Source organism: Fundulus heteroclitus, chromosome 11 (assembly GCF_011125445.2).
Source record: "Fundulus heteroclitus isolate FHET01 chromosome 11, MU-UCD_Fhet_4.1, whole genome shotgun sequence".
Lineage (NCBI taxonomy): Eukaryota > Metazoa > Chordata > Actinopteri > Cyprinodontiformes > Fundulidae > Fundulus > Fundulus heteroclitus.
This window is the reverse complement of record NC_046371.1, coordinates 24,000,597-24,016,639: the sequence shown is the minus strand read 5'-3', so window position 1 is coordinate 24,016,639 and position 16,043 is coordinate 24,000,597. Positions and strand designations below refer to the sequence as shown.

Sequence of the window (16,043 nt, the reverse complement as noted above, 5' to 3'; positions counted from 1 at the left end):
TAGATTTGATTTGGAGTGTATTAGATACATTTTCATTTAGACAGTGAAAATATTTACAGGAAGGAAATTTTTGTTTGGGAATTCAAAGACAAAATCATATGAATCCCTAATACTCCCAAAATATACCCATTTAGAGTTTGGCATAATGCAGAAAATCTTGCGTGTAGTTTCTTCATCATCACTGACCACGGTGATGGTAACTACGCAGCTAGCAAGGTCAAAAATGACCAATTGTCAACTATAAATAACAATCATCGTTGTTTTCTTCATGTCTCTGGCATCCGAAAAAAAAAAAAAAGTTAATGCTGGTATCTCAACCTCTGCACACATAAATCTCAAACTTTATTTGATGTTGAAGCCTTAATCTTCAATATTCTTATACAAGCAATGCAGCTAGCTTAGCCCCCCAACATGGAGATACACGGTCACAATCTCCCTCCATGTCAGATTCTGAATGTTATAGTTTAGAAAGAGGGGAAATTTGAACAGTACAGATAAATTTACAGAGTTTGAGCAATTTTTAAAATGGGGCACAAACAAATGTGTTCTGTAGAGAACAATGACATGTTTTGTGTAGCTAGCAGTAAGCTAGTAACCTGATGGCACCTCTGAAAAAGCACCTGTTTTCATCTGATGAATTAGGTCCAGATAATGAAAGTAGTTTGTATTTTTGCCTCCGTTTGTAGCCAAATATGTCAGAATGCTCCTTCTAAACAATAAACAGAAATATTTTGTATGCGTTTGTAGATTTTAAAGGGGACAAACTTGTGTGATTTTTCCAAAGAAGCTACACATCTATAGTAATCTATTCTAATTTAAACTAATCCGATATGTTTTAGTTTAAACTGAAGGAAAATGTACACGGGGAGAAATGATACCATAAATACGCTATAAAAACAACAATAACAACAAAAGGAAATGTGGAGATGAGTCAGTCCTGGTGAATACTAAGCCCCAGCACATTCAGGTCTGTGTCATATCTAACAATAAACATCCTGGAAACGTCCGGCAGCTCAAGCCAGTCCAGAAAGCTCTGCGCTTTAGTGTTGCCACCTCTCCCCCACCCCAGAGGCAACTGGATCTAAGCCACAGGCAGCTGTAAGTGACTGCAGGATGGGGGGGTGGAGAATTACTCTCACAGCCCTGGCCCTACATAGCACCTTCACAACCTGTCTAAAAATAACAGCGAGAGCAAGACAGGAGGCAAAAAGGAGACGTGGGGTCTGTGCTCCTGTACAGGCCGTGTGCAGAGCGAAGAGAAGTTTCCGTGTGTTTACGTGTGCCTTTTTCAGCAGCGCGGCAGGGACTTCACTAGTACATGGCATCGTCATAAATGTCCGTCCGCAAGCAGAAGAGGATTCCTCCGCCCAGCATGAAGATGGTGGCGCCCCAGCCGAGTCCGTAGCCCCAGTTGAACTCGTGATAGGTCTGTAGGACCGTTCCGTCAATAAACTTGATCGGGTAGAGGACCAGAGCACAGGCCTGCAAGACAACTAAAACCAGAGAGACAATCGTGAGATTATGTTTATTATTGAGCAAAGATTTTATAAGCAGAGTCCTTGCACTTTAGATTGCTTGCATACATCTGAATGTCTGAAATATTTTTGCTTATTTTTAGAGTTTCTGATTTTGGAATAACAGACTTTTCACCCATCTGAATAAAGTAAAAAAACAACAACAACTAATCAGCAAAGAAGTATTTAAAAAAAATAAACATCCTCCACTCATATAGCATTGCTGCATTTTCTGTCCTTCATATGGACAATATGGACAATATTTTTTAAATGTTAAGAATCCCTTCCCCAACATCTCCCCCCAAACAAATGTACCACAAAGTGACATTTTTACAACATATTAATTCCTAAAGCACTTATTACCACTTATTACTTCCTAAAAGTACTTAATATTTTTCTGCTATAGGCCATTCTAAGTTAGTGCTACAAAATGTCTGTTTTGTATTAATGTAAAAAAATAATGTAATAATGTACTTTAGGGTTGTTTAGAGTAGGTATAAGAAGTCACCATCTTATCCACATTAGACAGCATTCAGAATTGATAATCAGGAGGAAAAACTAGATTAGTGTAAAGCTAATTACTACTTGCTAGCTTTACTCTTCCTTCAAGAGGAAATGATCTAAAAACTGCACAAACACAAAACTGACTAGTTCAGAAACATTTTCTATTCGCTTCATACCACCACTTTCAATGTGTGTGAATTATGTTAGTGACATTTTTCCAAATTGATCAGGAATTAAGTCAGGGGAAGCAAAGAGATATAAGAAGCTATGTAAAAGGAAACTATTTTGTAACAGGTGTTGATACATGTCTGGTTCATTCCAAAAATAAAGAAGGAGGAGGACAACATGTTAGTCGCCCTGTGGAAATCTCAGCGCTATGGTAGGATCTACATTCCCTAAAATCTACAGGAAGTGGATTTGGTAAGATGCAAAAACTGTTGTCAACTAATTTTCTTTGTTTTGAAATATTAGTAAAACTCTGGTTAACAGCAACCATTTTTATACATAGTCTGAGCTAGATTACATGCTCTAATTCTCTTAAAATACGATTTTTCTGAAAATCCTATAGTCTACTAAATGATGAGTAAAATACCAGAATAAACTTCTGCCTTTACATGTTTTCCCCATTGCAGAACATGAAACATTTTCAAGATTAATGCTACTTCTTTGAATTTCTTCTGTCTTTCCATGGTTCAAACTAAAACACCAGATATATTGGCACTTTTACCTATGGGACGCCATTTGAAGTATACAAATTCATGATTTAAGCAAGAAAATATGTTAAAGACCTTGAACACGAAAACGCATACATTTAACAGCGAGCAGGCTGCTGTGAAATTGTTGAAGGTTAGCCATTTAGCTGAATGCTTTTTTTTAAAAAGGAGCTGATGGATATGAGCAGAGCGGGTGGATGTTTTTCTGTGTTAACAAAGTGGCAATCATTACTTGTAACCATGACATACTTACACAATAAATGATTACTGATTACTACAAGTTATTAGTTCTGCTACATGGGATGATCATACTCCTAGGTACCAAATATTTACTTTGCCTGAAGTGTCTTTTGGCATGTTGTAATTTTATGTGTACAATTTTCAACATTTTATTGGGATTTCATAAAATTGCAAACAACTGCAATGTGGGGGTAGGTGGTCCATAGTTTTCTGCATTTTAGAAAAGATAAAGAAATACTGAAAAGTGTGGCCTTAAATTATATTTAGCCTCCCTGGGTCAAAGATTTGTCTATTCTTCTTTTGCTGCAGATACAGCTGCAAGTGTTTTAGAGTTTGTCTCTTAACTTTCCACATTTAAAACACGAAATTGTAACCTATTGTTATTTGCAAAATAGCTCTTGGCTAGTTAGATTTAAGTTATTACTTCTAAAATTTGAAAACTACTGTTATTTTGTGATGGCACTTTGTTCATCAAGGTTCTCCAACAAACCTCTGAGTTCTTCATAGAACGACTAAAGTGAACAAAGAGAGAGATCTGTCACTTAAATTAGTGACAGATCTAAATTAAATATGGGACTTCTGAATGCAGCTGGTGGGTTTTACTTAGGGATTAAAATGGGGCTGAATCAAAGTGCATGAAACACTTTCAGATTTTAATTGAGATATATATATATATATATATATATATATATATATATATATATATATATATATATATATATATATATATATATATATATATATATATATATATATATATATATTAGGGCTGGGCAAGTTAACGCGTTAATTTCGCGTTAATTCATTAGACTATTAACGGCGATATTTATTTTATCGCGCATTAACGCATGTTGCTCACATGCTTTCAGTCAGTGTCAGTCAGCAGGCGCGCTGACTGCAGCGTGCTCCCGCTCCCCCTCCCCTCTCGTACATGGCTCAGCGGCGCCAGCCAATCAGCACGCAGGCTCAGCCTGGCCCGCCCACTCAGCTCTCACACAAACTTAAGACACAAACAGCTGAGAGAGACCGCAGCAGCGAAAAAACGTGAACAGGGGAAGTAGCACCGTTTGGCTTTATTTTAATACCGTAAATGAAATCAAGCTGTATGTTTTGTAAAAAGCCGGTTCATTTCAGTGGAAACACAACAAATTTATCTAAGCACGTGAAAAAACATGAAAACGTCGAGCCCCAGAAACGGAGAGAGGAGATGAAACTTCTCTCATTGCCCCGACAGACCCACAGACTGACGTCTCTGACTGAGGCGTTTCAGTCCTCCAGGGAACATCCAGGTAGATCAGTGGATGGATGGATGGATGGATGGATGGATGGATGGATGGATGGATGGATGTTACTGGAGCCCACACATAACATGTAATTAAGACCTTGAAAGAACCCAGTACATATATTAAAAAGTGTTATTTAAGATAAGATAACATTAGCTAATCCTTTTTTTATCCCACGGCCGGGAAATTTATAGGATTAAAGCAACAGGCAGGTGCACACAACACAGACAAAATTACATAAGGATTGAAATATATAAGAGGTGGATTAGCGAAAAAACACTGAACATAACATTATTATTATTATTATTATTATTATTATTATTATTATTATTATTATTATTATTATTATTATTATTATTATTATTATTATTATAATAAAATAAAAACCACAAAACCCAAAAGGTCAACAGTTTCATGATACATCAAGCTTAGGGACTGGCTAATATACAGCAGGTCAAAAAAGGCAATATTTTGGCTGCAGTGCTTGCTGTTCTCTTATGAAGAAAAGATCAACTAGTGCACTAAATTCAATAGATGGGTTGAAAATATCCAGTATAAAATAAGTGCTACAAATGTTACAACACTTTTGTTCATATGGCAGCAGAACATTAAAATAAAAGTGCTCTTTACACTACTTTTGAATTCATTCTTGGAGTTTGTAAATACAATGCGATTAATCAGGGCGATTAATCGCGATTAAATATTTTAATCGTTGCCCAGCCCTTATTTATATTTATTTATATATATATATATATATATATATATATATATATATATATATATATATATATATATATATATATATATATATATATATATATAAACATGCATCAATTTTCTCTAATAATATACAACCTATACACCTAAAATAGCAACAAAACAGGTTGGTTGGTTTAATGTGACAAAGGATAAGATGCAAATACTGAAAAAGCATCAACAAATGAATAAATCTGTTTGCCATGTTGCACATTTCTGTTCTCCATACCTGGCAACTTCACATAGAGACTAAAAAGCTTTCCAAAGAGGATGGAGGTTGTACAACACGTCCCTGTGGGGTTCTCACATTGAGGAAAGTGAGGGCTGCTTGAAGTGGCTTCTCTTCTCTTTCCCTGACAGCGACTGACTTTTAGAGCATAATGTTAGCACCCACAATATAAAGCCTGTTCAGCTCTTTCAGTTGGAAAAAAGTGTGGAACAGTCGCAAACGTCAGCCATTATTCTTTTAGTCACCCCCTCACATTCGGAGGAGGTCTTTTATGGTTATATAGTGAATCCTTTTTTCCTCCATACAAATCAGAAACAAAAGTATTCACCACCACCAACAACGTTAGTTCCTTTGCAGGCTGAGTGATTCTTGAGGAAAGGTGTGCCTTTAAACGCGTCTCCACCTTTCCTTCTTACAGGACGGAGCAGCGGGCGTATGGGTGGGGAGTGTGGTTTTGTTGACTGGGGCCCAGGCTCAGCACGCTGAGGTCATATTTCTGGACAGAAAATAAATACCATAGAGTCCCAGTCCTGCTGCCAAGAGGCTTTTAACAATCCAGCCGTTCTGCTGCTGCTGCTCTGCTGAGGACTCCCGAGTCTGTAAGGAGACATTTTTCACGCCAGGCTCTTAAGGCAATTACACACAGGAAGGAATAACACGGCATTCCCACGCTTTTCAGTAAATGGGTAACAGGGAAAGCCACCGGCACGACTACAGTGCTCCTTTGTAGCAGCTGTTTGCAGAGAGAGAACCAGACAATGCTTCCTTATCAATGGCCTTCAGTGTTAAGATGTTAAATCTTGCTCATTTTTACACCAACACAAAACGACCTGTGCAGATGGGATCGCATCATCTATATTGCGTTTCTGCTACGAAAACCGAGCAGAAAATCTTATTTCTGATTTCCACAATGACACTGTAAAATCATAGTAAAAAGAATCCAACACAGTGTTGATAACTTACTTATTAGTAAAGTATTTATACCCCTTGAACTCGTTTACATATTGTCACGTTACAAACACAAACTTCACTGCATTTAGTTGGGATTTTATGTGATAGGCAGAGTAGCTTACAGACCGGTTTTAGATTTTTAAATTAAAAGATAGAGGCCAGAGACCTGAAAAAGACCTGAAAATTCTTACCTTGTCAGGAATAATAGCCATGTTTTCCTTTGTGAAGGCCACTGACACATTTCTAACCCAGCTGAACTGGTTGTCTGTCTCACTGACAGCAGTAGTTCTCAATATTGTGATATGAGATGTCTGGCAGCCTAAACACTCATAGTTTGACCTCGTTTACAATATAAGCATCAGGAATGGGTCTAATCTATCAATTAAATGTAAAATTCTATTTGGATTTATTTTTGTCTTGAAAAATTTTTTTTTTTTCATTCGCTGTTTGAAATATTTAGTTTCTCCAGATTTATTGTATCTATTGCCACGGTTCTGCACATTATGTATTCTCCACGATGTCTGCTGGACTCCCTTTGTGACACCGTTGCAAACACCTTATTAATTGGGGTTTTATTTTTTATTTTTTTTTCAAAAGGACTGAGTTCATCTGGGCACTAAAAGCTTTTCTCCCTCCGAATTTACGCAGCTCATATTACTTCACAGTTGTACTTTGTTTCAAACTGTGCCAAATGTTTTTAGTGAGTGGCAGGTCTGAGCTGTGGGCCGGCCAGAATCCTGTTGCTGTAATATGTGAAATATGTGGCCCAAAAACCTGGAACTGCAGAGTTCAGAAATTTGATCTGAGCTAGTGACATCATTACAAAAAAAGGAGCAGCTTCATTGGCCCGCTGTTTTCTTGGTAGAAATCAAAGAAACATCAGGCTGCAACTCTTTTTTTGTTGTTGATTTATTTAAACCAAACTGATTATTTCAGCCTGAATACTTTGCAGGCTTTTGCCCCGTACAGATGCCCTGCTGGGAGTCTTCAACAACATTCTGAAAGAGAAACAGCCAGGAGCATCGCGACGGCCCCATCGGTCCAGCATGCTAATTAGGCTAAGTGTTAACAGGTCAGTAAATAACCTCAGAGAACTTGACGCTCGCTCGGACAGTTCAACAACCTAGGAGTAATGCTTCCCAGTGTAAACATTCCAGTAATTTGGGAATTTTATCATCAAGAGAAGCGGAGAATGTGGTGAGATATCTGCAAACATGGGAAAATGCTGAAAACAAATCCTAAATGTTTGCAAAACCAGAAAAAAACCTTTTCACCGGTTATTTGTCTGCTTTCACAATTAAAAATCTGAGAAGTACGGCCTGCATTTATTTTTATCCCCTTTAAATCAGATAGCTACACCTTAAATAAAGTTCAGTTCAGCGTCATTCTGTGCGTAATTTAATCTCAGCATAAATACAGCTGTTCTGTGAGAGCCTCAGAAGTTTGTTAGAGAACATCAGTGAACAAACAGCACAGTGAAGACCAAAGAACATGGCAGGCAGCTCAGGGAGAAGTTTAAAGTCGGGTTAGGTTACAAAACAATATCCCCGAGCTTTAAAAATCTCCCCTCACACCATCATCTGAAATTACAAAGAATATAACATCTGTTATATACTATTCCACCTTAAGTAACATGCCTGCCATGGAGAGCATTACACAGACAGGAGGCCCATGGTTACTGTGGAGGAGCTGCAGAGATTGACAGCTCAGGTAAAGGGATGGATTGCCAAGACAGTCGTTAGTCATGCACCCTGTAAGAGCCATATTTATGAGTGACAACAGAGATCCATTGCTGAAGGAAACATGACAACAGCAGCAACATGCTTTGGGAATGCTTTTCTTCCGCAGGGAGAGAAAACGCAGTGTTTTGCAATGCTGGATGAAAACCTGTTAGAGGCTGGAAAGGAGACCTGAGGCTGGATGTTGACCTTCCAGCAGGCCAACGGCCCTAAACATGCAGCCACAGCTACAACTGATTGGTTTATGTAACGTCAGAACGGCCCAGTCAAAGTCCAGACCTAAATCTATCTTTCTCCCACTTTACAATTATGGGCTGCTTTAGGCTGATCTATTATATAAAGTCCCAATGAGATTAAATGCAACCACAGAGGTTCAGTGTAACAAAATGTGAAAAAAAATTAAGTTTGCAAATCATTTAACACAGAACCTAGTATTTTAGGAACTGATGTAACTTATGCAATTGTTCGTTATGTGTGCAAAGACATCTAGGAGACTTATATAATGTGTCAGAAAGCTTCCACGCAGACAAGCATAAACTCTTCGTCACACAGTGAAACTTTGAAGGAGGTTTATCTGCATTGTGTGGGGCATCTGTTCCTTATATAATTTCATCTTATTCTGGAGCTTGGCATAGCTTGACGTCGGTATGAATAACGGTCCGCGATAGTGAGCGGTTTGACTTTCACTCCTGTTAAACTAAACGGGGCTCGAGTCGTGACTCGGTTATTACAATCTATATTCTACATGGAAGAATGTGTCATCATCATTCTTCCTAATTATACGTTTCAGAGTTAGATCCTCCCTCCTCAACTAAAGAGTTTGGTTTGGCCCTAAGGGTCTTTCCACAAAGCAGAACTCCAGCGTTTGAGGCAATGCTTGGGCGTCTGATGACTTCCCCCCCCCCCCCTCGTCTCTTTGTGACTTCAGCCTATAAAGACCGCAAATTCTGCGGCTGCTTTTACTTGACTGAAGCAGCGGCAGCGCTCCAAATGGGAACCCACAAGAAATGAGCATCAAACCTCGTTCTGATGTTTTTTTTTTTTTTTCCCTTTCTGCATTTCTTCTGTTTAATGGGTGCAAAAAAAAAAAAAAAAAAAACACAATCGTGCACGGAAACTATTGTAGCAAATGCAAATCGAGGTGCTCACTCAACAGGAGGCTGAAAGGTCGGACCTACCGGCAGTGAAGAGGAACACCGCCACAATGCGGTAGTGTTGTCTCTTGGTCCCCCAGCAGAGGGAAACGAGGGCCACCAGAAACGCCACCAGCGTTGCCACCGCGCCGGCCCCCAGGAGCACCAGGGTGGCAATCTGCCAGTCTGCGGAACAGGACACAGGGCAGGTTAGAGAGGAGCGTCCCACTCCGACAACAAAAACCTGATTCAGAGCGCCACGCTGCTGAATCGAAGCGTTGTGCTGAACGACACAAAAGGAACTGCTAATCCCACACAGAGAACCGAACAGAACCGAGCGAAGCCCGCAGGAGAGAATGAGGAAGACAAGAAGCAGGCATCTGTTTGGAGGAACACAACACAAAGTGGTGCATGATTGATGAGAACGATGATACGGGACTTTCAACATTCCTCACACATATAAACCATGTTGTTTTAGTTGCATTCAGTCAGCTTTACTAAAAGTAAAGTCCAGTCTAACTTTCATTAGACGCTGTCTAAAAGGCAATTTGAGTGGGTTCACCTGTGTGTGATGTGATCTCAGTGTAAATCCAGCTGTTCTCAGAAGGCCTCTGAGGTTTGTTAGCAAATAGTAGTAAACCAGCAGCATCATGAAGACCGGTGAGGATAATAGATTGGTCAGGGATGACCAGATTGGTCAGTGAACAATACCCCAAGCTGTGAACCCCTCGCAGAACACTTCTCACTCTAAGGCTGTTAGATATTATTGTTGAATTTTGCAATACTGATGTACCCACATTTTCCTCACTACTCTATTTTCCATCACCATAATGGTGCCACCGCGCTCTCTAAGATTTAAGATCAATTTCAGGTGTAGCATAACTGGTTAACGCCCATCCTGGTTGCCAAGGGCATTATTGACAAGCACAATTTTAATGAGGGTGTACCTGAGCTATTGTATCCCACCCAACATTGTGTCCAAACAGGATACAAAATTATTGCACGAGGTGACGCGGTGGTGATGATCGTGATTCAGTGTGCAGTTCCAGTTCAAGCCATCATCCACAAGTAGAAAGACTACGGCTCGACTGCAAACGCACCAGGCCATGGCTGTCCACCCAAACTGAAAGGCCAGGAAAGTAGAGCATGCAGAGCAAAGAGGCCCGAAGTAACTGGAGGAGATGCAGAGAGCCGGTGCTCGGGTGGGAGTTTCTTGACAGAACCGCAATTGTGAAATCCAAAAAAACCCAAAAACAAACATTAAATCTGGGCTTTTTTGGAAGCGTGGCCATAGTTGAAAAAAAAAGCCGGTCCAGTTTGCATTTAGCAAAAATACATGCAGGGAGTGAAGCAAACATGTATGAGAGAACGAGCTCCGGTCAGACTGGACCAGAGCTGAACTTTTACATCTATGTGCATCTGTGTGTGCAGTTTTCTTATGATGAAACACGGTGGTGGCAGCATCATGCTGCAGGGATGCTTTTTATTTTTTTAGGCAATACTAATAAAAAAAACTGTTGGTGCAAAAGACTTGAGACTGGGGCAAAAGTTCACCTTTCAGCAGGTCAATCCCCCTAAACGCGAATCATGAGCTACAACGAGGTGCTTTATTTCAACGCCAGGGGGATGTATAGAAATGCAAACCACACTCATTAGCCTTTTAAAACTGTAAATTACAGCTGTGTGCCACATGGTGTTGGTTTCTTACACAAAATCCCACTACAGCTATGTAAAAATAAATAAAATCTGACTAAAGTTTAGGGGAGTAATTACTTGTATTTGCAGACTTACTGAGGTTCTTGTGTGCAGAGCTTTAAGCCAGGGTGGCATTTGTGTCAAGCAGAAAATAGCAGCACGTGCGAGATTCCATATTTTCTACGCAGAACTCGGGAACCCTTCGAAAAGAACATCTTACACCTTTAAAATGACCCAATGCGCACCGTAAGAGAACAGAGGAGCGGCGCCTTTAGGAACCGCTCTTCTCCACTGCTGTTCTTTATCCAACCAGGTCACGCCTAAATGTTTCTTCCAGCAGGAATGAGAAGAATCATAAAAAGAAAGTTTGCCACAACATGCTTTAACCCAGCGCATTAAATCGTTCTTTAGCCCTCAACCTGTCGATTGGATTAAAAATAAATCTTTTAAATTAGGTTTGACGCTGTAAACGTGTGGTAATTTCAGGTCTGTGCAGGTGTTACCCACTCCAAAAGGTCACATGAAAGCCATCAGATTCAGCACTCGGAAACATTTTGGTCGCCGCCTGTGACCCCCAAACCCTTTTTTCCTGTCACCCTCTCTGACTCTTAAAAACATAACATTTACACGATCGGTTCACAAAAGGAAAACTCACGACATCCTTTCCATCGCATCCTATTTTTTCCTGACAACAGGCGGACATAACTGCACGTTTTACACTTTGTTTAGACGGGACCAAGTTGAGCAGAGTGCCCTAACAGAGTCTCGCCCAGCCGTGCGCTCTGACTCTAACCATAAAAGGCTAAGTTTAGTTGCTTTTGCATTGTACTGGTTCTGGTTGGCTGGAGCGGCGTTGCTTTAAACGTTCGGTATGCAATAAAGGAACATTTTATCTCCGCTATCCGAACTCATTTTACACCATCTTTAGTCTATTACGCGGTTAAATATTCGCTCCGACACCGAAAAACAATGCCCTCACATTACAAGTATGTCTTTCTAGTCCTTTATAATGATGTTTTATTTTTTTTTCCATCCATCCAGTCAGCTGCATGTTATTTTCTTTAGGACTGCCTCCGTGCAACAGCGTCACTCCCAAAATAAACAGGCTGACGAACCCTCGGACGAGCATGAGAACATGCGGACGATCGGCCTTTGTTGCCTTTTGGCAATCGGCACCTTTAACCCCGACACACCCCACTCCCCACTGCTGTTTTTTTTTTTAAATGAGCTCAAAGCAGAAGGCCCCCGCCTCCTATTGACCCCGACGCATTCCACAGCATCGCAGGGAGCTGCGGTCACGGCAGGCTGCGGGTCCCTCATTGTTTCTGGAGAGGATTGGGAGACTGATGGTGCTACAGCCACTGTACTACCATTATGTAGCTGCGTGTGCCGCGTTTAACGCAGATGTGGCTTCCCGAAGTAACAAGTGAGGAGGAGGCTGAATGTGTCCTTTTTTTTTTTTTAACAACCTCAAAAACCTTCTGGTTGTTGTTTACTGAGGTTGATGGTGACGTTGCTTCAGGAATGCAATGTACAAATCGGCAGCTGACCAGAGTTGGGAGATTTTTCAGCTGATCAGCGCTGCTCAGAGACCGCTTGGTCAGGGAGTTAAAAAAAAAAAAAAAAAAAGAAACGTACTCAGTGAGTGAACCAACCATATGAACTGCTACCAGACAGCAACACTCTTCAGTATGGAAGTTGCAACGGTGTGAAGAAAAGTCAAAGTTAGCTGCTTTCTAGTAACCGCCGGATGCTTCAAATGAAGTCAGCGGAAGAACAGACACATAAAGACGCAGCTTGAAATTAAACTATATTTTGTCTGACACGTCCGCTGCGAGAGAGCAAGACTTGCAGCGGATAACAGGAAGGCTATATGTATAAAGCACAATTTTTTTTCCCCCCAGTTCACAGCATGGACCATGCTTGATTTGGAAACGGTGCAGCCTTTTAGAGCTTTCCGAATAAAAAAAAATGGGTCTAAATTATCCAGGGAATACACGCTGACACAGCTGTTCACGGCTGCTAAAGCTAACCATGCTAACATCCTTTCTTGTCTTCATTTAAAAAAAACGATTGCTTTCACATCCACACAGTGTGCCGTCGCCTCTGCTTCAAACGTGAATAATTAGAGACCACTTAGGGATAGAAAGAAATGTTTTCTTCAAGGACATATTGGCTAAAATTTGGAATGGGCGATTTAAAAGGTTTGAAGAACCAAAAAACAAAAACAAAAACAAAAAAAACCCAGAGATTGTCACAAATCTTTGCCTTGTGAATCTTATTTCACCTGTTTTGAAACAGCAATTTCCCTCTGGGATTATTAAAGTATATCTGATTCTGATTGTAAAACACAAACTAAAAGTTGAGAAACAATGTAAAACTATGAAACTTTAGCTTGTTGCCTTTCATGAAACAAACCCCAGCTGGAAGGCAGTTTAGTTGATCTCTCCGAGCAGCTGCAAAGAAACTACATTAGTTTTGTTCTAACGGACCGCTGCATCATTAAGCAGAGAAAGTGCTTTTTAAACTAAACCAAGCTGACAGGGGTTGTGCAGCAGGTGCATGGTGCTGCATCAGTGTAGATAGTCCATAGGACAACACGCATTATGGAATGAGTCCACAGGTGAGTTAGTGTGTACTTTTTAATTGATATATTGGATAACAACCACGCAGTACATAACATTTCATTTAACTGGGGCATTTTTTTTAAAATGTTATTTAAATAACAATTACTTCTCCAATTGGCTGCCGTGATAAACCTCATGTATGGTCCTACCCCTAAATGAAACAAACAAACATTATTCAGGTCTTCTCCAATTTCTTCTCTAAAAAAAGACCTTTGTGGAATCCCGTTTTGCACCAAAAACTGGGCTCAGCTCAATATCTGCAGAGTTCTGTTCAGCAACATTAGCTAAACTCCCAGGAGCACACAGGTAAACAACAACCTCTGTAAAAACAAGGAGACAAACAAACAAAACACCACCGCCGCCTCGCCTCCTCCTACCAGATGTGAGGGTGGAGAAGCAGCTCCACGCAGCCTCCTCTGCGGGCTGCCGGACGTGGGACTGGGAGCAGGACTCCCAGAGAGACAGGGAGAAATGCTCGGCGGTGACCCAGGCTGGGCTCAGCAGAGCCACCACGTCCAGGCAGAGAGCCAGGAAGACGCAGAGCAGGGCGATCAGCTTAAAGGGCCGGAACGCGTACACCTCGTCCACAGACATCTTCTCAGTGGCCGTACGGAAGAAGCTCTCCGGAGGTGGACGCGCGTGTTCTCTCACCATCCAGCCCCGCACGCGCGGCTTTGTCTGAGAGAGCAGCTGGGAAAGTTGCCCGGGACACTTCCGGCTGGATGGACCTTTCACAATAAGCGCTGGTGGACCACCTGAAGATGCGCTCAAATTGTTTGTAAATCGTCGACATATTTCCATCGAGCTGTTCATGATTTTGTTTATGACTAAAAATAATACAATAAACAATATGCAGTAATTCTACTACAGCGGATAAAAATCATGATTATAATTGCATAATAACCTGTAGGTTTTGTAACTTATACTGGCAAAATAAATGGAAATTGACAATTTTGTTAATTGCTAAAAAGTAAATGACCAATGAAATTAATTACTACCACGACTACTACTACTACTAATAATAATAATAATAATAATAATAATAATAATAAAATTAACGACAATAAAACTAACACTAGTATTTGCTACAACTATTGCAAAATATATAACAAACAACAATTGCGAAATTATTATTATTATTTATAAGTAGTATTTTGAATATTTTGACATTATTCTACCCTATACGGTACATATGAAATCAGGAATCCAGAAATAATCTTGCTGCTTTCCCAACACAACTTTAACTTTCGGTATCACTCAGTTATCTCAAATGAAAAAAAAAAAAGTTTAAAAAGAAAAAGCCAAATCCCATCTGTGCTGACAGGATGGTAATAAGAGGGATGGGAAGCGAAACGCTCAAGAAAAAGTTCATCAGGCATTGTGGCTATGCTCTCGTTTGGTGTTATATTTTTTCTGACAGATGGCTTGTTAGATTTTAAGAACCGTGCGAAGTATGCGTTATCATCCTTTGCAACTTCAGCTTTAAATCCCGTTCTTTTATTTTGAAAGGTAAACCATAAAGCCAGCCTTGAAGAACTCAGTCTTATATTTATTGAAGTCTCACCCAGAAGAGGATTTAAATATTTTCATGCCTTTATATGAGTTCAGAACACGTCACAAAGCAATAAATCAAAGCTTGAGCAGCAACTGCAATAACAACATGCACGTAAACCCAGCACAAGTACTAAATTAATACATAAACAGTTAGAGACATTCATAAAAATGTATTATCAAACCTTTACCACTTCTAGTTAAAGGTCCACCTTCTGGCTTTGGTTGAGTGACAATTAAAGCTCCCGTGCGGGGTTATGTAACATTCATCTGAATCAAATATTCTCACATGTATGGGCTGATCTTTGCTCTCTAAATATGGTAAGGAATTACTTTGAGAGCCTACTCTTGCTGGAGCTGCTTTGCAATGCTGACAGGAGCCAGCAGAGGGCAGACATGTAACATGTTTCCTCTTAAATAACCCTCTAGCAAGCAGTCAGCATAATTTGCTTATTTCTCCCCCCATCACTGTCATTTTAAGCAAATTTGTTAAAAGATTGTTTTATGACGTGTCCGGCTTAGCTGCAACACCATTCATCATAATTTAGCAGGTCATACTTATAAAAAAATATTATCTAAACATCTAAATATACTGACTAAAACACATACACAAAAACAAACAAGCAAATGAAAAAAGTAAACAAAACAGATGCTTTTTCTAAACATACTGGCATCATTTTTTCTGTTTATGGTGGAATTGGACACAGGGGGAGATGGGAGGGCAGGCCTCTCATTTTGATAGGGGATAATTTAATCCAGAAGTTTACAGAACAATAAGAACTGGAGAACATCTGATGTAAACAAGGAACTAGCAAGGAATAGATGACGTGCAGGATGAACTGCAAATTTGTATAGCAAATAATGAAGGAAACTGACAGATAAGTAGAAAGACTATAACTCTTGGGAGGGAGACTGGTGATAAGGGAACCATGTGAGTCTAATCAACAAAGGTAATGCAGCTCTGGAGGGACCTGAGGGCCTGAGAGAATATGTTTAATGAATAAATGAACACACAGGGGGTCTAAACAGGACACTGAAAGATCTCACTAAGAACTAAGATTAACAATACACAAAGAATATACTTGACAAGCAACACAAAAGAGTAAAC

At 40.0% G+C, this 16,043-nt stretch overlaps 1 protein-coding gene across 1 annotated transcript; it reads right to left on the bottom strand.

The window, feature by feature from the left end:
* Positions 1–303: 303 nt before the first annotated feature.
* Positions 304–14,098, bottom strand: LOC105919911 (transmembrane protein 47). The gene is made up of 3 exons (XM_012855365.3): positions 13,762–14,098; positions 9,108–9,248; positions 304–1,493 (listed from the first exon to the last, which is right to left on the bottom strand). The coding sequence occupies exons 1-3, from the start codon at positions 14,036–14,038 to the stop codon at positions 1,312–1,314; spliced, it is 600 nt and encodes a 199-aa protein (XP_012710819.3). The 5' UTR covers positions 14,039–14,098; the 3' UTR covers positions 304–1,311.
* Positions 14,099–16,043: the final 1,945 nt, after the last annotated feature.

Coding starts and splice junctions, on each gene's coding strand:
- LOC105919911 (XM_012855365.3), bottom strand. CDS start 14,038: ATGGTGAGAGAACACGCGCGTCCACCTCCGGAGAGCTTCTTCCGTACG. Junction 9,249..13,761: donor CTTCTCCACCCTCACATCTG/GTAGGAGGAGGC, acceptor CCTGTTCCGCAG/ACTGGCAGATTGCCACCCTG. Junction 1,494..9,107: donor GGTGTTCCTCTTCACTGCCG/GTAGGTCCGACC, acceptor CTCTGGTTTTAG/TTGTCTTGCAGGCCTGTGCT.